The 25038-nt window shown below is 41.9% G+C and overlaps 3 protein-coding genes across 4 annotated transcripts; 2 read left to right on the top strand and 1 right to left on the bottom strand.

Annotated features, from left to right (window-relative positions):
* The first annotated feature begins 934 nt into the window (after window positions 1–934).
* Window positions 935–18132, top strand: LOC146607435 (flavin-containing monooxygenase 5-like). Of its 2 annotated transcripts, none has more exons than XM_085348876.1 (11): window positions 935–962; window positions 8669–8807; window positions 8929–9117; window positions 9214–9379; window positions 9457–9599; window positions 9816–10012; window positions 10587–10722; window positions 10820–11039; window positions 17191–17263; window positions 17447–17699; window positions 17802–18132. In XM_085348876.1, exons 2-11 carry the CDS (start codon window positions 8676–8678, stop codon window positions 17946–17948), a joined length of 1656 nt encoding a protein of 551 aa, XP_085205002.1. In that variant the 5' UTR covers window positions 935–962; window positions 8669–8675; the 3' UTR covers window positions 17949–18132. The 2 variants fall into 2 exon arrangements, with proteins under 2 accessions (XP_085205002.1, XP_085205003.1); XM_085348877.1 differs by lacking the exon at window positions 935–962 and adding an exon at window positions 6173–6226.
* On the bottom strand, window positions 4957–6022 carry LOC146607436 (serine hydrolase BPHL-like). Its single transcript, XM_085348364.1, has one exon. It carries the CDS (start codon window positions 5857–5859, stop codon window positions 5023–5025), a length of 837 nt encoding a protein of 278 aa, XP_085204490.1. The 5' UTR covers window positions 5860–6022; the 3' UTR covers window positions 4957–5022.
* A 2053-nt stretch (window positions 18133–20185) lies between the features above and the next one.
* LOC146607437 (flavin-containing monooxygenase 5-like) lies at window positions 20186–23282 on the top strand. The gene is made up of 10 exons (XM_085347154.1): window positions 20186–20530; window positions 20722–20910; window positions 21005–21170; window positions 21269–21411; window positions 21498–21697; window positions 21970–22203; window positions 22393–22514; window positions 22589–22661; window positions 22757–22826; window positions 22905–23282. The coding sequence occupies exons 1-10, from the start codon at window positions 20357–20359 to the stop codon at window positions 23280–23282; spliced, it is 1749 nt and encodes a 582-aa protein (XP_085203280.1). The 5' UTR covers window positions 20186–20356.
* Window positions 23283–25038: the final 1756 nt, after the last annotated feature.

A 25038-nucleotide genomic window follows, 5' to 3' on the forward strand; every position in this document is an offset into this window, starting at 1 on the left:
TCTCTCTGTCAGTGTTACTTTTCTGTCCTTTTTCCCTCTGTATTATCTCTCCACTACCTTGTATGCTCTCTTTGATTTTCTGATATGCGGCTTATTCTTCTTTTTTTTTCGTCACTATTCTGCAACTCAAATGTACATTTTTTTGGTTGTTGTTTTTTTTTTTTACACCCAACTCAGAGAAGCAACAAAGTGGGCACTGGGGGCATTTTTTGAACCCATGAACCTCTTGACCCCAATTTTAACTGATTTATGGCTTCTAGTAGCCATTCATAATTACACAATGAGTTTGCAAGCCATCTGTGATCTATGTCCAGGCTGGGCACACAGTCAGGGAGGCAGCTGGCTATCAATCATTTACCTATTTTGCGGCATGCGCACACATTCACGCACTACAAAGAGCATCTCTTACAGTTGTTTATTAGCCTCTGCTCAAACACACCACCTACTGTAAAGCAAAGAATATTTGTTTTACAACTAGATCCAGTTTTTGTTACCTTTTTATAAAAGTCATCTAACAACATGCTAAATTAACAGTCCGATTAGCTTTACTTCCCTAATGAGCTTATGCCTGTCCACAGCTACAAAGGACTCTGGGTTGGCTGCCAATTACACCCATGAGGTGAGAACTGCTTTATTAAATCATCCGAGCTAAGACCGCCCCCATTTCCAGTACATGCTACAGGAATATATTATTACTATTTTTTCTGTATGTTTCTTTGAAAGAAAAAACAACTTAAATTCTTTTTTTTTCTTCAATATTCAAATAAAATGCATCTATATACATGACGCATACCACGTCCTTTCTAATCGATCTTAGAAGAACATTTGGTCTTTTCATCCCTATGTTGGGGAGGGGGAAGCCTGTCATTGGTCGCTGTCTCAGTAGGGCTATAAAAGTCGGTGCTCTGATGATTCTCTTTCCTCTTTCCAGACACAGAGCCAACAAACATACCAGGATCAAGGTAAGAAAGAAACCTGGCGTCCTTCAGTTTTGTTTCCCTACACACTCTGACACACATGCACACACATTTTTTGGGATAGCACAAGTAAATTTATCATTTCTAATCCCTGAATTTTCTGCATTTTCAGGGGCTGATTCCCACATGTGCACATAAAAAATAATTGCATGACAGTCGAGGCTGAAAAATTATACAAAGTGACTACCCAAAAAAGAATATTTGCATTTTCATTCTTGCATTTCTGTGCTGTGCACGGTTGCGATAAAGAAATAATCTGTAAAATGCATAACTGCAGAGATGAAAGTGAAAAGTACAGAATAGGTTTGACATCCAAAGCAAGCTTGTAAAAGCAAAGTATCAACAGGCTGCAAAAATATGACTGCAGAGCAAATTAGCTGAGCAAACTACATCCAAAGGGTCATTCCAAAGTTTCAGTGCTATTACAGCAAAATCACCTTTGGCCTTCATGCAAGTTCTAGGAACTGACAAAGTTTTATGACAGAAGTGGGGACTAAGGGTTGCTGTGCTGTGCAGTATCCTGGGAATCCAGAAATATAAATGAAGCTAAACCCATTAGTGCTTACTGTGTAATCAGCAAATTGCTGGGAACAGTTTGTTCTGCTATTTGTACTGTAAAGCACCTAAATGACACATGAAGTTTGTTTTTTTTAAACTAAATAATGATTTATTTGTATTCCACTTGGAGCTAACCCCCATTTTCCACTCAATAGCAGTATGCTCACACTTAACTAGTGGCAAAACTATTGTATTTCTAAATAAAACATTATATAGCAGTGTCTCATGACCACCATATTTACATGTCATAGTGCAGCATGTGACAAATGTAAACAGCTAACACTGTGCACTTCTTAAAGCATGGAAACAATCAAGGGGGATTCACTTCTTGTCTTTTTGGCAAAACATTGCAGTAGTGAGTTGCTGCATGTTAGATATATCAGTCTGAAAAAGTGTGATTATTTCAACAGATAATTTTACTGTATAAGTAGAATGAACCAATATTAGGTGATGGAGAAATGACTATTGTTATATATATATATATATATATATATATATATATATATATATATATATATATATATATATATACTTCCTAACCTGATGGTGTATCCAAAAACATGGAAAAGCTGAGGGAATTTAGATCAAAGTCTATCTAGTTAAATGTTTCTGTGGCTCAATTGGCTTGTAGGTTTTGTAGGTAAGCTATTATTTAAGTCGATGGTGTCTGAGGTGGAATGAGATATTTTTAGATGTGTTAGGCTATTTACATTTTTATATTGCTTTTTAGCTACCCTAACTTTCACAGGAGGCTTCTTTTTTTCCCCCAGGCCATCTACCCATTCATTTTCTGCTGCTTATAGAGATTAGGGTTGCAGGGGCAGGAGTCTAAGTAGAGAAGCCACTTCCTCCAGTTTCCCCACGGGGATACCGAGATATTCCCCGGCCAGCTGGGATATAAAATTTCTCCAGCATTTCCTGGTCTCCTCTTTTGGTCATTACCCAGAGCTCATAGCCCTAAGTGAGGGTGAAAAAAGTACAGACATTCTATGCTTAAGCAGAAGCGCAGATACTAGTGTTGTAAAGTACTCTAGTAAAAGTTGAAAAACAAATTCAAATTCTTTACTCAAGTGAAAAAGGACAGGTTATGAAATGTACTCAGAGCAAGAAAGTAAAAAGTAGCTCTTTGGAGGAAGTTCCACCAGATATTTTTGTTCAAAGCTAATTAAACCTTGTGCTATATTCATGTAATAATAAAGTATTATCAGTAGGGGAATGCAATTTTTTATTTCAGTCCAAATATTAATTCTAATAAATGTATTCAATTTGAATCTGGTAAGTAGAGCATGAGCAAAGAAAAAAAGGAAGGGAGATTCAGCCTGTGGGGAAACCTAAAAACAGTTTTGATAGCTTAGCATATTGCACCAGTCCAACACAGCGTTCTTTACTTTGAATCTATCACAGTACATGAAAGTAATCTGTTTATCTAACATTAACCTGCGATGTGTTAAAGCTAAAGTAACAAGCCTATTTTGAAAATGTAATGGATTGGATTTATATAGCGCTTTTCAAGGCACCCAAAGCGCTTTACAATGCCACTATTCATTCACTCTCACATTCACACACTGGTGGAGGCAAGCTACGGTTGTAGCCACAGCTGCCCTGGGGCAGACTGACAGAAGCGAGGCTGCCATATCGCGCCATCGGCCCCTCTGGCCAACACCAGGAGTAGAAAGTACAGCTATGTGTTTAAAATATTAAAAGTATAAGGAAAAAGTTTAAGGAAAAAAATACTGAAGTAAAGTACAGATACCTGAAAATTCTACTTAAGCACAGTAACAAAGTATTTGTACTTCATTACTTCCCACTTCTGAGGGTAGGAAGTAATGAATGGATCGACCAGTAAATCAACACAAAAACACATTTAGACTTTGTGGACAAACTCTCACCAAACCCTACAATATCCTTGAGAGGATGAAGAGCTGCCCAAGCATTCCATCACCAACAAAAAAACTGCAGTTCCTCTCCAAATTTGAGGTTGGATTAATGGCTCTTCTCTATTAACCTGTCATAGACCTTCCCAGGGTGATGTGATCCCCCTATAATTGAAGTATACCCTTGGGTGTCTTCTTAAAAATGACAACCATGACCCCAGTCTGTGTTCCTGATGTCTGCACAATGTTGAACATGCATGTCAACTAAAACAGAATAAGTATTCCTTACATTGCGCAATTTCATTCTCTATTGAAGTCAGCAGCATTCTAGGCTACATGTAATCCCCTTCCTGAGCCACCTGACAGTTTGCCAGAATCCCATAATAATAAAATTATTAATAATAATAATAATAATAACAACTTAGATTTGTGTTGCGCCTTTCAAGAAACTCAAGGACTCTTTACACAAGAGTATAGCAAGAAGTTAAAAAGGCTAGAGGCTTGTCTTGAGAAGTTTCTTGAAGGACTCCAGTGACGGGACATTGCAAATCTCATATGGTAGAGAGTTTCAGAGTGTGGGGGCTGCCACACTGAAAGATATTGAGGCCCATGGATGAGTACTGTAGCATCCAAGACTGTGTGGATGGTTGCAGCAGCTCAGAGAGATACTGAGGTGCCAGGGCATTGAGGGATTTGTAAGTAAGAAGAAGGATCTTGTAAGTCATGCGTGACTTAACCGGGAGCCAGTGGAGATTTGTGAGGGTGGGGGTGATACGTCTGAGTTTTGGACATACTGGAGTCTACTTTAGTGGAAATCCCAAACAGGATTGCTGCAACCCGGTGAACATGTCTTGATTAAGAATCTGACACCCAGGGGAAGACCAGCCAATCTGTTCCTGGGAGGACATTGTTCACATAGTAGTGAGCCCAGTGGGTTCTGACCTGCCAATCTATGAAGTGAAACCAGAAAGGGGAAAACGACGCTCCAGAGGCCTGCACAGAAACTTCTTAATGCCCTGTGATCAATCGCCTGTTGAGACACAACTGGAGCCCCCAGAAGGGACCAAAGAAAACAGGAAAGGAGGCACCGGCCTGAAACGCAAATTCAGGAATCTGAGGAAGACAGTGGAGATGAGTATGAGCTACATTAATAACCACTCCAAGCTTCCACCGTGTCAATGGAAAGAAACGGCCTTCTTGGTGGATCAGAGATGGATATTGTACATAACTGCACACCAGCAGGAGGAAAATTTGAAAAGCCAGTTTTCGTAGTTTTCGAGTTCAGTGAGCCTAGTGAAAATCCGGACATAAACTTACATGCTTAAAACTTTGCCTGATGGGAACCTACCGCATGCATACCTATCCTCAAATGCAGTGGCTGAACCTGAAAAGGCACCTGCCACAGAGAGCGAGAGAGGCACCCAGCAAGATGCATGACCTATGATAAGGGCAGCATTCCTTCCTTTTACTTTTTTTTTATTAAATCTAACATTCCAAATGAAGATTGCATCATAAAAAAATAATCAAAATAACATTACAATTCACATTCTACATTTTATTTTTAAAGTAACACCAACTCTTTTTCTCCACAGTCGAATAATGAAGCCGTGGTTTCACTCTTCTAGGAAGTCTTCCACCAGTGTGTTGAATTCATCAGCATGCCTCAGGTGGAGGTTGTGTTTCCCCTCTGGCATTAAATGCAATCGTGAACCTTTGATGTGTTTGAGGAGGTACTCAGGGTGGAGAATTGGCACCATGGGGTCTTTCTCTCCATGGATGATGAGGGTTGGACAGCTGATCAGGGGCAGAAGTTCCATGCAGATGCTTCCTTCTGGTCTGTGGACAAACTGTGCGATTCCATCCACCCAGGCCTCCCACAGTTTAGCAAAGACTTGCACCCCATACACCTCCTCCATGGGTTGCCTCATCCTCGCACTCCATTTGGAGACATCACGCACCTCATTGTAAAGCTTGAGGTCCTGCTGGGAAACAAAAGCATTGGCTCCCCACACGACCATCTTGTTGATCAGATCGGGGTTCCTTGCGGCTGCAACCAGAGCCGTGATTCCCCCGTCACTCCACCCAAGCAGGGAGAACTTGCCGAATCCCAGTGTCTTCATAAGATCAACTGCATCCTTCGCATCCCTCTCAAAAAAGTCAGGGGGGAAGTCTCTGTCTGGGTAACGGGATTGTCCATACCCGCGGGGATCCCAGCCAACTACAGTGAAGCGTTCTTTGGCCAGAGACTTAAGCTGAGGACCAAAATCCGTCTTTGTGCTTCCCAGAGCGCCAGGAAGCAACAGCACAGCATGTTTTCCTCTGCCTGTCTGCTCGTAGTACAGATCCACTCCATTAACAGGCTTCTTGCCTGAGGCCACTGAAGAGCAGTACGGCCGGATCGCTGTCATGGCTCTCTTAGAGCCACGTCTCCCGAGTAAAAACAGCGCCATGTATGATCGGTGCGCACACTCAGCACGTCCTCAGTCAGTCCCCAGGTTTGATTTGGCTGGTTAAAAATTGTACAGTCTCTCTCCGAAGTGGACCAAAGTCCACACGTTCCAGCCCTGCGTGTTTGTTTTTAAAGGAAGTGCTGGGATCAGTGTGGCACTTTCAACGTCGCCGTTTCCTTAAGGTGCCTCCTCCCTTACTGTTAAATATTAAGTGTTATCTGTGATCTACGAAGTGGTCTGAATCGGGTCACTTGAGATTGATTGCTTTTGTCTCCACCCATTTAGCTGGGGGAAATCCTCATTCGAGTAAAAGTTCTCAGTGAGGAAGCACCAGCTTGTCACTTTTGTGGTTATTTCTCCCCTGCAGGTATGCTTACAGTGTTGAGTGTTACTAAAATGAGTTATGGAGGGAAAAAAAGGTGCATGTTAATACTATTCCAAGTATGAAAAGAATATGTATATTAGTTAGAAAGTTTTGCAATGTGTGAGCAAACTCCCAGCAATGGGTTAAATACAGCCTGTGATAGAGCTGTAATGTACGAGTGTAAACCCATTAATCTAGTTAATTCTAAATTGTTTATATATTTGAGATATATCATTTGAGTAAAGGTTTTCAGTGAGGAAACACCCGCTTGTTACATTTGGGATCATTCAGGGGTGTAACATGAGACCCAAGCTTTTTACTCTCAGATTCCACAGAGGGTGGGTCAAGAGTGTCATGGGGGTAGGAATCTGAAAGAAGCCTTTCTTGGCAAAGAATACTGAAAGAAGTGAGTTCTCGCCAGAAATGAGGCAACTGTTGTTAGCTGGCTCTATATAAATGAAATAAAATTAAAATGATTTGAACTGGAAGCTAACTGACAAAACAAGCAGAAGCTGGATTTAGTTTGGGAGGAAAAAGGAAGAAAAAAAGAAGAAAATTAATTATATCTGGAAACTGTGTGCGAGCGTGGGAACACAGAAAACAGAGATCTCAAGCGGGCAGGTCCCAAGGATTTAGGATAGGGTAAGACAAATGGGACCTGTGGAGAGTGCCAAGCCAGACAGGAGTTTGGCAACATAGATAAATTCCTTGTGGAGACTGGTCATGTGGCCAATGGTGGAGGCTGAGATGGTTGTATCATTTGCAGGGGTAGATGATTTATACATGAATGAGACACAAGTGAGAATAATCCAAATAATTCCAAAGGAGCAAGTAAAAGTAATGCAAGATACTCAGGAACTAACCAAAACATGGAGACTAGACTTTCACTGGACATAGAGGCAGGTAATCAGGCATTAACAGAAAGACAAGAGGGAGCTGAAATCACTGCAAACAATAAAAATCAAGACATAAACCAGAACACACAATCTTAAAATCAGACTCATCACTTAAATATCCATCAAGGAAAACAGAAACAGATTCAATTATATCAAAAGAAATAACACAAAACTGCTGGAAAAACTAGATGAATCAAAACAGGAATCCAGATTTCCAATAAAAAAGAATCAAAACTACAGATACTAGGGAAAAAACACTCAAAACTCAAACACCACAAAATAGCCAAGGACTGAAACATTGGGGGCATTTGAATACTACAAAGTCTGTTTGCCAAATTTCAGAGAGCTAAAGATAAAAAAGAACATAAGGTTGGTAATCTGCTTCTCAAGGGTTCGAATCTGCAGCATGTTTACTTACAAAAGAAAGAGAGAAGCCAAAGCATAGATACTGAGTCAAACCTATCAATGCCTCCAAACACAAAAATCGATTGGTCTGATAAGGAAATGCTGACATTTGTGTTTCAAAGCAAATACTTTATAAAAATGTGCAGAAGCCCCTGGTCACGTAGAGTGTTTGGAGTGCCTGTGTCTCACTCTTCATATGTTTAGATTTTCGCCTTTCTTCAACATGAAAACAAACATGATGAAAAGACATTTTATGTGGTTTATAGACTGCCTGTGCAAATTAGATCAATATTCAGATTGATTCTTGCCTGAACTTTTACATAAGTGTTATTTTCATGTAAGATATATTTTAAGTGTACAAAGAGCAGGTAAGGTCAAACTACTGTTTTTGCTTTTCAAACTATTTTTTAAAGACACTTATTGAACTTATTGATCAACAAGAACTCTCTCGTAATATCTTTCCTGACATTTATCCCCCTCGTTTTCAGGACCTATATTTTAAGTTATATTTTAATCAAGGTATTCCATTTACACGGCACACAGTTTTGCATTCTTCTTTACATTCTTAATGGTTCTAAATAGCGTCATAAAAGCAATGCAGAAACGATCTTCTTAAGAGTATTTCTTAACTTATTGACTTGTTTTGGGACTTTTGAGCTGATCAATCATCCGCCTTTCATGTTTGCGTGTTTGTTAAAATCTGACTGAGTATTTAAACTGGAGGACAGGATCACTCATTTCATCTCGCTCTATACAGAAGAGGTAAGGCTGACACAGGGCTCGTGTTTATGGTAATATGACTTTTAAATGCAATCGGTTACAGACTGTAAGATATGCTCTAAGACGTACGGCTTCATTATCTGTGTAATCTATCTGTAACAGGAGTTATCTGACTTTCGTAAAATTTTAAATGTGTAGAGTTACATGAATATTACGGCAAGTAAATGTGCAACTGTATAAGCAATGCAATACATGTTGCAATGGAAACAACCAATAAGGTTTCCCTTTTTCTTTACAAAAGCTTTCGGTATTGAGTTTCACTGCAACTTTGTCTCTTCCTGTACGATATCGTACTATACGGTGTCTTGTTTAACTTTAATTTTCCCTTTTTTCTCCTTTGATAAATATTTTTCTCCTGTTGCAGATCCATCATGGTTCACAAAGTAGCAGTGATCGGGGCAGGACCCTGTGGTCTGACCAGCGTAAAGGCTTGTCTGGATGAGGGCATGGAGCCAACCTGCTTTGAAAGCAGTGATGACATGGGTGGACTGTGGAAATTCAAGGCAAGACTTTAGTCTAGAGAAAGATTCACTACTGACTGTGACTATTTTTCATATAAAATTTAATGTACAATTTTAAACTATTATTTCTTAACATCTGTTGTCTGGAACGTCTTCTCTGCAGGAAGTGTCAGAACCAAACAGAGCTAGTATCTATCGTTCCCTTACTATCAATGTGTGGAAGGAGATGATGTGCTACAGTGACTACCCAATCCCTGCAGACTACCCCAACTACATGCACCACTCTAAAATCTTGAACTACTTCAGAATGTATGCAGACCACTTTAAACTACTGCAATACATTCGCTTCCAGGTAGCAAGATAGAAAGAAGAGCGATCAATTTTATTATACCCTATATTAATATTTATATGTATAAACTGACCTGCTATTATATTTATTGTATCTTAGACCAAAGTCAAGAGTGTGAAACAGAGACCGGACTTTTCTCGCACTGGTCAGTGGGATGTGGTGACTGAGACTAGAGATGGATACGAGGAGAACCACATTTTTGATGCCATTATCTGCTGCACTGGTCACTTCAACTATCCTAACCTGCCACTCAAAGACTTCCCAGGTGAGTGAATATCTGTACCACCACATGATAAATGTTAAAACATGACTGTATAAAAATTCCACTCTGTTGTCTGAAAGAAATTGAGACATTTGAAGGAAAATACTCCCATAGCTGGGACTACAAGGGGCCTGAAGACATGCATGGGAAGAGAGTTGTGGTCATCGGCATCGGCAACTCAGGAGGTGACATCGCGGTGGAGGGCAGCAGAGTTGCAGAGCAGGTTGGTAGTGCTCTCTAAGCGCTCAGCTTTCTTCCTAACATTTTAGTGTCCCTTTTTTTGTCTGATAGTGTGCCAATCTGGTTTGATGTGCCTTTTGCATCCTCATTCCTCAAGCTTTACCTCCTAAAATAAAGAGTACAAGGATGCCCTTCATCCCGTGAGATAAGACAATTTCACGTTAGTGTTACTTCTTTCTTTCTGTGTCTTGTCTTACAGATGTATCTGAGCACTCGTAGTGGTGCTTGGGTCATTCGTCAGGTTTCTGACAATGGTCTTCCAGTGGACAGGTTCAACACACGCTTTGTCCATATCATGTTCAGGCTGTTGCCAATGAGATTTCTCAACTGGCTTGGTGAGAAAAAGCTCAACTCCATGTATGATCACGCCATGTATGGCCTCAAACCCAAACACAGGTGGGATATGTAAATTCTTCCCTAACGCCACGGTTTCGCTGAATGCAATCTATCACATATAAGCTGATTGTCTCATCTTGTTTGCTAAACTGTTCACCATACCAAAATTGTCCATAGACTGTGTATCTGCTATGAAGTGAACACTATTTAAATCATAATTTGTCTATTGGGCATGTGGGCAATCGTGGCTCAAGAGTTGGGAGTTTGCCTCGTAATCGGGAGGCTGCCGGTTCGAGACCCAGCTTGGACAGTCTCGGTCGTTGTGTCCTTGGGCAAGATACTTCACCCGTTGCCTACTGGTGGTGGTCAGAGGGCCCGGTGGCGCCAGTGTCCGGCAGCCTCGCCTCTGTCAGTGCGCCCCAGGGTGGCTGTGGCTACAATGTAGCTTGCCATCACCAGTGTGTGAATGGGTGAATGACTGGATGTGTAAAGCGCTTTGGGGTCCTTAGGGACTAGTAAAGCGCTATATAAATGCAGGGCATTTACCATGTAGTTTACCACGTAGTTATCAGAATATATTATTATATATGAATTTTACATGTCTGTCTTTCCTCTGCTGCCCTCACCTCATCAGGCTCTTCAGCCAGATCCCAGTGATCAATGACGATCTGCCCTTCCGGATTTTGTCTGGGTCGGTCATCGTCAAACCAAACATAAAAGAGATCCGTGGTTCCACTGTGGTGTTTGATGATGGCAGTACTGCAGAAAATGTCAGAGAACCAAATTATCTGATGTGCTTTAAATATTCCAGTTCTTAATGTCATTAAAAACAATTTCAGCTCTTCTTTCTTGTCCTCTTTATTACAGGTGGACCTGATTGTGTTTGCCACAGGATATAACTACGATTTCCCCTACTTGCCAAAAAATGCCATATACAAGTCTGGGCACCGTATTGGACTGTACAAACATGTTTTTCCTCCAATCCTAGAGCAGCCTACCCTAGCTATTGTGGGTTTTATCCATTCTGACGGAGCCATCATGCCTCAAGCTGAAATGCAGGCCCGTTTTGTCACTCGTGTCTTCAAAGGTGAGGAATTTCCAATAAAAGAAAATTTAAAAACTGAGGTGAAATAAAATCTTTTACAGTAAAATATCAAATACATTGCATTTTACTAATGATTGACGCTGTGTTGTCTTTGTAGCGCTTGTTAAAAATAACACAGCATCCACTTATGCTTTGCGAGCTACCGCTCCAAACATTTTATTAACATCCTTATACCACACCACAGACTAGTCTTCTTTTATGCGCTCTCCCTGGAGGCATTCATGACCTCCTCAATACAGGTTCTGAAACAACTTCACTTTTCTTCACAGTTTCATGTCCATCTAGTAGTTTCAAATCAGACACCGTCTCTGCATGTGACACATCAACATTTTCTTTTTTTTTTTTTCTTTTTTTTTTTGGCCTGTCCCGTTTGGCTCTTTTGCCATCAGAATTGTTGTCTAAAGGCAAAGAAAGATGCCCAACGGATTTACTTTACCAAACTGACCATCCCAGCCTTGCCGTAATGGTCCATTTGATTCACCTTTTATTGTTTATTTTATTTTCACTTACTGAATACGGGACAGACTTGACTGGGGGAAAGAAGGGGAGAAAGAAAGAGGGAAAGAGAAACAGCTGAGAAGAGGGACGGGGGAGAAGGGCAAAAGACAAAAACCAACAGAACGGGCAGAGAAAAAAAAATGCATATATCAATCACCTGGATCACCTGCTGAGAAAGAAAAAAGAAAGCAAGCAGAAGAGAACAAGAGTAATAGAATAAACAACATCACAATGATATATGGGAATATGACAGTAAATACTAAATGTTAAACATTATTGTGCAGCACATAAGATCAACAGAACACAGTGTGCTTTGAGGTAGGAGCCAAAAAGGGTGTAGTTTGTGGGTGTGATCACCCGTGTGTACACCTGTGAGCATGGACGCGCTTGTTTTTTGTTTTTTTAAAAGGTTCCTTCATGTAATAATCTGCTAGAGGGTGTGGGGGGGCCACAGCCCCGTCCTCCAGGGCGTGAAGCAGGTGTGGAGGAGATCAAAACTCCAGACATCCAGAGGCCCCCAGAACACAAGAGACCAAGGAAGACTAACAGAGGGGCAGCTGCGCCACTGTCCCGGAAAGAGCTGAGGAGAGTCCCAGATGAGGGCTCACTCAGCAGCCGCGGAGCAGAATCCAGGGGGAGTTGCAGTGACGCGCCCGTGAGCTCCGCCGGCAGCCAGCTGCGCCTGAGTGACCGAGCCCCAGGCCGAGAGGCCGGGGGCACCCCACCTCCGAAGTGGCCCGAGCAAGCCCCAGGCTCCAGGCCCCGATAAGCGGCCGCCAAGGAGTGAGCCGGTGTGTACCTGGACGCCCATCCCCGGACACAAAGAACCACCAACGCACCGATGTCTGAGGGGGTCCGCCACTGGCAGGGGAAGTGGTGGTAGGGGGAGATAGGCCTCCAAACCTTGGAGGGCCTGAGATGTCCCCAGAGAGGTGGCGCCTGACACCCAACCTGACATATAGACACAGACATACAGGCACACACAGATACAAACATCCATTCCCACCCTCATGCTCTCATATGCACTTACTCCACACTCAACCAACGTGGAGACAGACATAAAGAGACGTTGTACACACGATCACACTCCCCAAGCGTACTCTACAAACCGGGTCTAGGTGCCCCCGCCCCTGGAGGGGGGAACTGCACCCAGACCCAGGTGGTGTTTCCCTTTTCCCTGCGGTGGGGGGAGGCAGACCGCCCCGACTCCGCAGCAGCAGGAAGGCTCCACACTCCAGACCGCAGTCGGACGGCCAACTCCTCCTCCTAGTCCTAGCCCCCCTGCTCCAGCAGGTCGCAGAGAACGGGGGTGAGAGAAGACTCCGAACCTCCCTCCACCCGCTCATTGTAATGTTGATGCATGTGTGTTCTAAGGTGCATTTAAAACCCAGGAGGGCTTGGAGCTACCTGCCAGAGAGCAGCAGGTAAGCGCATGGTCCCTCCTGCTAGCCCTCAATGTCTACGTGTATTTAAAATTGAGAGGTGGGCAATGATGCCAGGGGTGGGGTGTACACCCTGATGGTACTTTGGACTCCGTGTATCGTGCCCACCCCCAAGATCCTATATGTATGTGTAATGAGAGTGTGAGTAATGTGAATGTCTAAGTTGTGGGATAAAATTGAGGCAGAGGCAGCCAGAAGGGGACAGAGGGGGGGGGTAGCCTCCTCTGCACCCTGGTGACATACCCCTACTCCAAGGCCCTGCATGTGTGGGTGGTTGTGGTGGAGCGGGAAGAGGGAGGCAGCTGGAGATGGGGAGGGAAGGAAGGGAGGGGCAAGTGACCCCTCCCTGGGGCCAGCTCCCCCGCTGACCCCAGTAGGCACCCCCATACTCCGCGACCCGCCAGGGAAAGGGGGCCCAGGCCCATCCAGACCGGGCCCAGTGCAGCAAACACACCCTCTTAGATGAACCTTGGCTAGATGTAGAACAAGCACTCTGCAATAATCTAGAGATCTCAGACCTACCATTTATCAGCTCAAACATCCAACGACATGAATGCTTTAAAAGCATCAACATCAGCTCTTCTCTGACAGCATGGTGGGAGTTTCTAAAATTGACGGCGTCTTCATTAATCCCATGCAAACGTACACCTATCTGGAACAACCCTGACATATTACAAAACAATAATATGATAAACTTTTCAGATTGGAGTGATAAAGGAATCAAATATTTAGAACATATACTAGAAGGAACAGAATTTATTTCATTTGACGGACTAGTTACACAATATGGGATCAACAAGAAAAGATTTTTAGAATATCAACAAATTAAATCCATAGTAAAAAAGAAATTTAAACCGGGTCAAGTTGAACTACAAACACCACCAAGTGTGGTTCAATTTCTTACTCTTAAACCCCCCAAATTACTATCCAAAATATACAGAATGCTTTCTAAAACAGATGAATCAATATCACTTCCTATTGCAAAATGGGAAGCGGATTTATCAGTTAACTTAGACCTAAACTTCTGGTCTCAGATTTGCTTAAAAACCTTTCATCTAATTAGAAATCCCAGTCTTCAATTAATTCAATACAAAATATTACATAGAGTGCACTATACAGGTCATCGGATGTTCAAGATGGGCTTTACGTCTACCAACAACTGCTCACACTGCCAAACCAATTCACCGGACAATTATATCCACGCTCTTTGGTTCTGTCCACCAGTTCAGAAGTTTTGGCGCGAGATATGTGAAGACTTATCGAAGTGTCTGAAATGTAACATTCCAACTTCCCCCTTAGTGTGTTTGTTGGGCAGCTTAGATAATGTCACTTCAGAAAAGAATATCGCCCATATGGTTTTCACTGCCCTATGCATAGCCAAGAAAACAGTCCTCGTGAATTGGAAAAATAAAAATAATCTTAATTCTAACCAATATAGAAATTATCTATTAGATTACATTAGTCTTGATACAGCCTCTGCCACCACATCAGATCAATTGCTCTGGGCTCCTTTGATCAGCTCCATCACCTAGTGGGGGTGGGGGGTCATAGTTTGGTCCCGCCTTCACTGTTGTGATTGGTGTGGGGGTAGGGACAGGCTTAGGGCGTCGGGGGGTTCCCCGGAGGCATCTTCCTTGGGGGGCTCAACCCGGGGTAGCGGTCATGTCCGGTTAGGGGCTCTGTTGGCTCTCCGGTGACTGTTTCCTCGCGGCTGCGTGCAGCGGGGCTAGGGGAGGGTCTGTGCTGACGGACGTGGGTTACTGACCTGGTAGCCTGGCTGCCCCTGGGTGGGTCCGGGATGGGCGTGAGGTTCTGGGGGCGCTCCGTCTCTGGGCTGGGACCCGGACCGGGCCTCGGGGGCTTGGGTCCTGGTTGGTGTGTTGCCGGGGTTGTGGGCGGGTGGGTGCATGGGGGCCCAGCCCTGGAGCAGGGTGCCGCCGGTGCGTCGAGCCACCTGGGGGGCTCTTCAACTGGTGGGGGAGATTGTCACATCTTGCAGGAGCTTTCCTCTCTTCAGGAACTCTCTCTGCAGGAGGGGGAGATACAGGAGAGGTGGAGGAAGATCTCAGCCTGGGTGTTTATTGTCTTATGTAGTCTGGAAGATGAGTGGATGGTGGGGTGGGTGCAGTTTTCTCTGTGGTGGGGTTGGGTGGACTGTCCCGGGCTCTGTGGGGCCGGGCGGCGCTGCTGCGACACATCAACATTTTCATCTTCCTCACCACATTGTTCCTCCTGAAATGTCTCTTTAGTCTTCAGTAAGTTGCGATGGTTCCTTCTGAGCACATGACCTTCTTCAGTTCTTACATCATATAATCTTGGACCTGCTTCCTGAAGAACAATGGCTTTCCTGTTCCATGCATTCTGATCTTGGATTCTCACTACATCATCCTTTGCAAGCAATCCAAGTGCTCTTGTTCCCTTGTCCCTTGTCCCTGTGGATGTTGAGGACTTGATGTGACATGTTTAAAGCCACATTCTCTTGCGAAATTCTGCCATTCTTTGCAATTATAGCAAGGACCATTGTCACTAATGACAGTTTCTGGTATTCCATGCCTGGCAAAGATGGACTTCACATGTGTGATCACATTATTAGCAGTTGTACTTGTAAGTAGAGCAATCTCAGGAAAGTTAGAGTAATAATCTATAACCAACAGATAGTCTTTCCCATTAAAATGAAATAAATCTGTTCCTACTTTCCTCCACGGTGCTGTAGGAAGTTCAGGAATCATCATGGGTTCTCTTGCCTGTCTGCTCTGAAACTTCTTACATGTTTCACACTTTCCGATCATGTTCTCAATGTCTTTATTAATACCAGGCTAGTACACAGTATCTCTAGCCCTCCTTTTACACTTTTCTATTCCCAGGTGTCCCTCATGTATTCTTTGAAGTATCACCTGTCTCAGACTATGTGGTATCACGATCCTATTGCCTCTCAACAGCAGTCCATTTACCACGCTAAGCTCTGATCTAACATGATAATACTTTGAACAGGACCCTTTGGGTCAGTCTCCTTGGATATTTTCCATCACTGTTTGCAGCTCCCTGTCTGCAGCTGTCTCCTCACATACTTGTTTTATCTTTGCGTCAGACACTGGCAGAGACTCCACTATCATATTAACATGATCATCTACTTTTTTCTCAGTGGAGCTTGCGTGACACACCTGTGATGCTCGTGACAGTGCATCTGCTAAAGCTAAATACTTGCCTGGTGTGTATATCAAGTCAAAACTATACCTCTGCAGTTTCATCATGAGACGCTGAATCCTCAGCGACATCTCATTCAGATTTTTCTTAATGACTGACACAAGAGGACGATGATCTGTCTCAACTGTAAAGGTAGGAAGACCATAAACATAACAGTGAAAAATATCAAGTCTATATGCCAGCCCAAGACATTCTTTCTCAATCTGAGCATATTTGGTTTCAGCCTTAGTCATGGATCTAGAAGCATAAGCAATTGGTTTCCAGCTCCCCTCTTCAGCTTGAAGTAAAACAGCTCCAAGCCCATCCTTTGAGGCATCTGTTGAGATTTTCAGACTCTTGGATCATAATATGCAAGCACTGGGCGCGTTGTCAGTGTGGTCTTTAAATCATTCCATTCTTGTTCATGCCTCGCTGTCCATTTAAATTCCATGGAATCACGAAGTAACTCCCTTAGTGCTGATGTTCTCACTGACAAGTTAGGTATGAATTTTCCAACAAAGTTGATCATTCCCATCACTCTGAGCACACCTCTCTTATCTGTTGGGTGTGGTATGGTTGCAATGGCTTTTATTTTTCTTTCATCTGGCTCAAGACCTCCAGCAGAGAATTTGTCTCCCAAAAATGTTATTTCCTTTACACCAAAATGACAATGCTTCCGGTGGCTTCAAATTTCCATCTCAAACAGAACTTTGAACTGCTATCGCTTCCACACTCTCGCTTTTACTCCTGGTACTATTTCTTGTCTTCATAGGGCTTGTTAAAAATAACACAGCATCCACTTATGCTTTGCGAGCTACCGCTCCAAAACATTTTATTAACATCCTTATGCCACGCCACAGACTAGTCTTCTTTTATGTGCTCCCCCTGGAGGCATTCATGAGCTTTCTTAAATACAGTGCCCCCTGCTGGTAAACCTTATCATTACATCAACATCTACATATCAACACAGTCACTATCTTTACTCTTGCTTTCTCTCTTTTGCTCTTCAGGACATAAGAAACTGCCCTCAAACCAGGCCATGATCAAAGCTGTTGAGAATGACACCAAGAAGATTGCAAAAAAGTATTTAAAAACTAATTTTCCCCTCTTAAATTTAGTAATAATAAGAATATTTTTTGCAAATCATTTACCAAAAAAGTGAAGAAATCATTTAAACCTTTCAACCCTTCCTTGTTTAAAACTAGGTGTGTGGGTCTAATATTCTATTGGTTAACTTATTTGTTTTTTGACTTATCCTCTTTACAGCTACGTTGTGTCAAAGTTAACACCTCTGCAGGTGGACTTTGTTGAGCACATGGACGACTTAGCAAAGGACATTGGAGTGCAACCAAATCTCCTCTGGCTCTTCCTCACAGACTTCCCTCTATTTAAGAAAGTTCTGTGGGGGCCTGTTACAGCCTACCAGTACCGGTTGATGGGACCAGGAAAATGGGAGGGGGCACGCAAGGCAATCTTCACTCAGTATGACCGCATGTACCAACCTCTAAAAACTAGACAGGTCTGAAAAAAGCGTTTATTTTGCATACTCTGAGTTTTGCTGTATGCACCGGTCAGCCAATCAAAGATGCATTCTTATAATCTTTTCATATGTCTCCTCCAGCTGAATGCACAACAGAGTTCAACGACAGGTTTCCTGATCAAGCTTAGCTTGACATTCATGGCTGGAGGAGCTGCAATCTACTACATCCACCGCAACCCAACCACCATCTCCACCCTCGTGTCCAAGCTGCGTCCACAATCAGTCTGATTGAATGAGAAACCCAGCACCAGTATCTCATCTTGCACCTCCTTTGATACTTAGGGTTTCAAAATAATTTGAGAAATAACAGTGAAGCTATTAAGAGACAATACCAGTCACTAATTCCCATAGTTAGTAACACCACACTGAAAACAATGACAGAGGCTTGACTTGGATTTGACATGTTGCATAAAATACCATTATAAGAAGATCTGTTAATGTCATATACTGACTCATTTAAGTACTGTAACCATTTCTAGGGTAACATATAATTAGGATCCTATGATTACTTATTTCTTTGATATGCTAAGAGGTTATACACTGTAAGATATTACAGCAGATTATCATGTTTTCTGTCAGCAGTATATTACATTATTAAAGACTTTAAAAGCTGTACTGAATAATTTATAAATATTCAGTATGTGCTCCGAATTGTTTGTTTTATTTATTAATTTATACGTTCTGTTTTTGATGTCTCTTGGCCTGTTGTATGAGGTTTAACAATATCAGTCTCTGTGAATCTGTTCACTTAACTTCTTATCAAATACAAGGTCAAGGGGTCATCGACACACTTGGTGTATGTGAGACAATGAAATAAGATAAACTTCTGTCAGTGCGTCCCAGGGTGGCTGTGGCTACAATGTAGCTTGCCATCACCAGTGTGTGAATGTGTGTGTGAATGGGTGGATGACTGGATGTGTAAAGCGCTTTGGGGTCAATAGGGACTAGTAAGGCGCTATACAAATATCGCGATGGGTGTAGCTCAAGAGTTGGGAGTTCGCCTTGTAATTGGGAGGCTGCCGGTTTGAGCCCCGGCTTGGACAGTCGCTGTGTCCTTGGGCAAGACACTTCACCCGTTGCCTACTGGTGGTGGTCAGAGGGCCTGGCGGTGCCAGTGTCCGGCAGCCTCGCCTCTGTCAGTGTGCCCCAGGGTGGCTGTGGCTACAATGTAGCTTGCCATCACCAGTGTGTGAATGGGTGGATGACTGGATTTGTAAAGCGCTTTGGGGTCCCTAGGGACTAGTAAAGCGCTATACAAATACTTACCATTTACCATATAAAAGATGTGGTCAAATCATTGTAATTTTGCCATTAAACTACCTCAGAGCTGTTTGACTGAGAGAAGGCAAAAATACTTTTAACTAATATTTAACTAATATTGATGACCTTTATTACATTTTCTGTTAGTTATCTAAAAGATATAGTTTGGAAAATATTTTAGAAGTCCCTGTCCATGAATGTTGTTTTCTGCTAGAGAAAGTAGTTAAAAAAAAAATAAAAGACCAATGATAAGTTTATTTATTACACTGTCAGAATCAGAAAGACATGTCTTCATTGATACGAAGACATGTCTTTTACATTCTGCCCACTGGGGGCGTTGTTCTACAGCGCAGTCATGACTGTTGCAGGGACAAACACAAACATCTGCAGGTGCAATATCAAACTGTAATCTGGGTATAGTTTTACAAGGATGATGATTTTGTTAATAACTCTGTAAGTGATTATGGTTTTTGTAATTGTTTCAACTGTTTACACCTTTGGACAGTGTTGGGGAGTAACAGAATACATGTACCGCCGTTACGTATTTAAAATAAAAAGTATGAGTAACTGTATTCCGTTACAGTTACCGTTTAAAAAGGTGGTATTTAGAATACAGTTACTTTGTTGAAATAAATGGATTACTTTATTATTTTCCTGTTTCATATTGTGGCGGGTCAGGCCGGTTTGGGTTTTTTGTTTTTTTTTTTTGCCTGTTTGGGTTTTGTTTGACAGCTATGTTCTGTTGTTCCAGGCAGCAGCGTTACGGTTGCCATGGTGACGCGCTCTCTCTGCGAGCGCTTTTGTTGTTGTTGTTGTTGTTGTTGTTGTGCTAAGCTAATAGGCTTAAAAAATGTAGCCTAATGGTATGGGGCACCGTTTGTAAAGTGAAACATGCTGAAATTAACGGCAACATTTTTCCACATTTAGCTCAAAACAAGTCCTTTTTTACAACATTTAGTAAAATATTTGTAACTTTTCATATTTAAAACAGAATTTTAAATGTTAAATATTCAATCTAAATGTTAAATCTAAATATTATATTTATATCTAAATGTTAAATGTTAAATCTAAATATTATATTTAAATCTAAATCTAAATTTTAATTCTATATATTATATTTAAATCTAAATGCTAAATCTAAATATTATATTTAAATCTAAATCTAAATGTTAAATCTAAATGTTTAGGCTAACATGCAAATTTATTGCACGGATCAGCGGAAATACCAAAATAAAAGCTTTCCGAAAACCTCCGGTGCAAAAGTGTGCCGGTAGTGGTCAGACACGGTCTCACTCCCTAAGCATAATAATTTTCGCTAGGTGACAAATTGTCAACATTTTATGCTTTCGGGTACACAACACGTTTGTGCATGAAACATGTCTGACTCACAGTGTCTTTCCATACCCAAGTGTTCAGTAATGGTTCGACGTGTGGCAGTAGTTGGAGCAGGCTGTTCTGGTTTGGCCTGTATCAAGATCTGTGTGGATGAGGGGCTCGAGCCTGTCTGCTTTGAAAGCAGTGATGACATTGGCGGCATGTGGAATTTTAGAGTAAGTGGGGGCACAACCACATTGCAAAGTTTGATGATTGTTCTTACTGTTGTTGAATCCTGTTATTACTGTATATGGAGAAAGGGTTTAGCTTGTCCACAACAATCATTATAAACACTGCATTAAAGTGTAGAATGGTTGCAGAGAGATGTTTTTACCTGCTTTGCTCTTGTTTTCATGTGTGTCAACAGGAGACACCTGAGCCAGATCGAACCAGCATCTACCGGTCCTTGGTGGTCAATACCTCCAAAGAAATGATGTGCTTCAGTGATTTTCCAATGCCATCTGACTATCCCAACTTCATGCATAACTCACAGCTTCTGCAGTACTTCAGGCTCTATGCTGAACACTTTGACCTGCTTAGATACATTAACTTTCAGGTAGATGGCATCTCATCAGCTCAAGTATTCTATGAAAGCAGTGTTGTTGATATTAATGTATATTTTTCTGTGAATGTGGGCATGCACACCTCAGACCACAGTGAGGAGTGTTTTGCAAAGGCCGGATTTCTCTCTATCCGGCCAATGGGAAGTAGTGACCATAAACAAGAACGGACAGGAAGAGAGGCACATCTTTGATGCCATTCTGGTGTGCTCAGGTCACTACACCCATCCAACATTACCATTGTCTGACTTTCAAGGTAAATAAATGGACATCTTAGAGTAATAGTATTTAAATCATGACATTCTTGGAAAAAATGTTTTCCTTGTGACTGTAGCAAAATCTGTATTCCTCCAGGGCATGAAACCTTTTCTGGCAGGTGTCTTCACAGCTGGGAATATAAAGATGCAAATGCCTTCACAGGAAAAAGGGTGGTGGTGGTCGGCACTGGCAATTCTGGAGGTGATATTGCTGTGGAGATTAGCAGATCGGCCGAGAAGGTGAAATGCAAACGTTTGGTTTGTCACGGAGGTACGGGACTGAGAGAGATGATCAAATGTCGACTATACCGCTTTTGTATCGACAGACCTTTCTCAGTACACGTCAAGGGGCCTGGGTGCTGGGCAGGATGTCCACCAATGGCGTTCCTCTCGACATTGCAGTAATCAAACGGATCAACAACGTCCTCTTCCAATTGCTCCCCAAGACTTTGGTCAACTGGGCAGCAGAGAGAGCACTGAACAATAAATATGACCACATATTGTATGGTCTAAAACCCAAACACAGGTAATGTACGTGCTTTTGAAATAGTCGTCACAACTTCACGAAACTTTAAAAAAGACAGCACAATCCCCTCAAACCTGAAAGACACTTACAATTGTAATTCCTACCTAATAAAGACGAAAATTAATCAGAATTATTTCTATATTTTTTCTTGTCTGACATAAGTCTTTCTCGAGTTTTACTCATAATTTCATCAGTACCAGCATGGCATGAGCTGACAATTAGACAACAGCATTTGTAGCAACAGAGACTTCACTACTTTACTTCTTTCACAGACTTATGGAGAGAAACCTTATGATCAATGACGATCTCCCAGGCCGAATCCTTCAGGGGGCAATAGTCATGAAGAACAATCTGGAAGGGTTCAAGGACTCTAGAGTTGTATTTGAAGATGGCACGGTGGAGGAGAACATTGACGCCGTGGTATTTTGCACAGGTTACATTGCAAAGTTCCCATTCCTACCATCAACTCTGTCAGAGGGACCATATGAAGAGGTGACACTGTACAAGTAAGTTTATGGTGGACAGAGTGGATCACTGACTTGCATGGGTATCCTCTCAAATGTAAAGTCTAGAGATTAAAGTTTGAATCATACATGATACGTTTTTCGGGGGTTGGTGCTGCAGGCAACTTTTACAGTGCTATCATATTAAAATTCTTAAAGTACCACCACAAAGTTTTATCTTTCATGTTTTAGGAGAGCGTTTCCTCCATCCCTGCAACCTCCCACACTGGCCGTCATGGGACTTTTCCAAGTAAAAGGTCCACTCATGCCTACAGTGGAAATGCAGGCTCGCTGGGCTGTTAAGGTCTTTTTAGGTAAACTCTTCAAACAAACACATAAGCTTACACTGGGTTTGGGGAAATAGTAGCTGAAACATCATATCTTTAAGGTCAGAGTCGTCTTCCAACCAAAGAGAAAATGCTGGATGTCATTGAATCTGAGAGGAGGAGAAACATGCAAAGGTAGACATCATTTCTGAAAGTTATTAAATGGCCCTGGTCGATTACTTATTCCCACTAAGTCCTGTTAATGACACAAGCAAATATTTCTTTCTCAGCTATCCCTGTCCACGGCAGGCTGTTCTACAGGTTGATTACATCCCATATCTGGATTTTATGGCTGGGGAAGTGAGTTCACTTTAGCTATAAATAAAATTTTCAACATTAATCATAGACAAATCCTTCATAACAGATTTTTATTCACAGGTAGGTGTTCGACCAAAACTCCTGAGGCTTTTTCTGAGAGACCCTGTGCTCTGGGCAAAGGTCTTCTTTGGTCCCTGCACACCTTATCAATATCGTCTTAGTGGGCCTGGAAATTGGTCTGGTGCCAGACAAGCTATCTTCACTCAGTGGGAGCGGGTTTCTCAACCGTTCAGAACCAGAGAAATACCAGACAACACCAGTAAATTTGGCTTGTGTTCTCCGCTGATGCTCACATTCACAGGAACTGTAATAATAGTCGTGCTTTTTTCTAAAGGCAAGATCGTTACGACCCTGGAAGCTGCTACTGAGATGCTGAACAAAAGCACAGTTTTTCTGAGGGAGTTGTGGTTCAGCTTACCACAGAATCCTGATATGTAATGTATTAATAGACTTAATTAACATAACAACAATTTTAACAACAAAATTATTTAACATGGATTAAAGAGGAAAGAAAACAGGTCTGTGAATCACAGAAAATCTGTTTATTTTTTATTTCTGTGTATTCATTTCCTGCTGGCCTGCAGGGAAAGAGGAGATAAATTGGGAGTCTCCTTTTCTTGTCGTAGTGTAAAAATCATGTGCTGCAATTATGTAATATTATACAGTTGTAAAAGTACCTTCCAGTTCCAAAGGTCTGCATAATCTTCACACTGAGGCCTGCAAATGCAAATGCAAAAGGAAAAAAGAAGTCATGCACACTACAGTGCAGTTGGAGTGATTCTTAAAAACTATGTGGTTCAAACAAATGGACGGAAGTCTGAAATAAAAGAGGAAATTAAGTTTATATGTGCAAGGCTCATGTCAGAGAAAATGATAACCAACTGCAGAAGATTTTGTTAATGAAATGTTCAGTGATAGATAACAGTGCATTATATGTATTTTGATTGACTCCTTAATATGTCGAATAGCCTGTAGTTCATAACAAGGTCCACGGGGTGTAGATTTGTCACCAAATGCATATCTAAATTTAGATGCACCATCAGATATCTTTGTTTGCTTTGACAGTTTTACTTTAGATTATACCTTTAGGTTTCTGTTAACTAAAAAAAATGAACCTTTAGTTTCTGGGTACTGATGATGAGCAGTGTGTGCCATTTAAAATATGTGAAAATGTACAAATGCACCATTTTCTACCTGCAGTTCTTCTTGTCTAACACTCATGAAAAAAGCAAATAAAGACATTGCCTAAAATACTGAAAAAAATGTTTTCATTTATATAAAACTGTGTTCTTTCGTGGTTCAGGATATGAACACTCACTCCTGGAAAAAAATATTTTAATTTGCATTGATTCTTTTGACAGACTTGAGCCTAAAAACTTTTTAGGATATGGAAGATATGAATATGATATAAATATGAAAGATAATTAACAAAACCAAAAACTTAAACAGGCAGACCAATAAAAGAGGTCAACTCAATAAACTAAACTCAAAATAACAACTAACAAAACATCAAACAAACATAAGACAAACTGACTTCCTGAAATGACAGGAGGGAACTTAAATACTAGCTTAGCTAAATCATATGACACACAAGGGGGGGGGGGGGGGGGGGGGGGGTGACTGACATATAACCAGCTAAACAAACTCCAAACACTCCCCAGGCAATGAAGCATGTGGTTTAGTCCACTGAGGCTGTCAGCAGTACTTCAGATCCCCCAGCCCTTTTGCCAGCCAGGAAGGAGAAGCCAAAACCCCAGGTAGCTCAAACAAAGAAAGATGTAACATAAAACAGAACTTTGACCTTACAGCGTTGATATGTGTGCACCCCATATTAATATTGGAAGGTTTGAACGGGAAAAAAAAACTAATTTAATAAGGAAACAGTATATTTGAAAATAAGTGTAGTGACTGCAAAGTAAACTAAAGTGAAGCAACTAGTGGTGAGGTGTGGAGCTTGCCATGTGTGGCTTGCCATCACGGGCCCTAAACAGGAAACCCAGCGTTTTCTGTTTATGGAGAACAATGCAACCAGGCCCTGTAGTGTGTTATGTGTGTGTTGTCATTCATGTACAGTCTCAAGAAGTTAAAACTGCTGACCTCCCTAAAACATCCATGGTTAACCTGGGACCTCCCAAAAACTGCTAAATTAGAGCTAATCCAAAAGAACTAAGTCCAAAAGGGCAAGTAAGGAGAT

This window comes from Diplotaxodon limnothrissa, linkage group LG23 (assembly GCF_057381915.1).
Source record: "Diplotaxodon limnothrissa isolate DT_005_m linkage group LG23, D_limnothrissa_male_GT1.1, whole genome shotgun sequence".
Lineage (NCBI taxonomy): Eukaryota > Metazoa > Chordata > Actinopteri > Cichliformes > Cichlidae > Diplotaxodon > Diplotaxodon limnothrissa.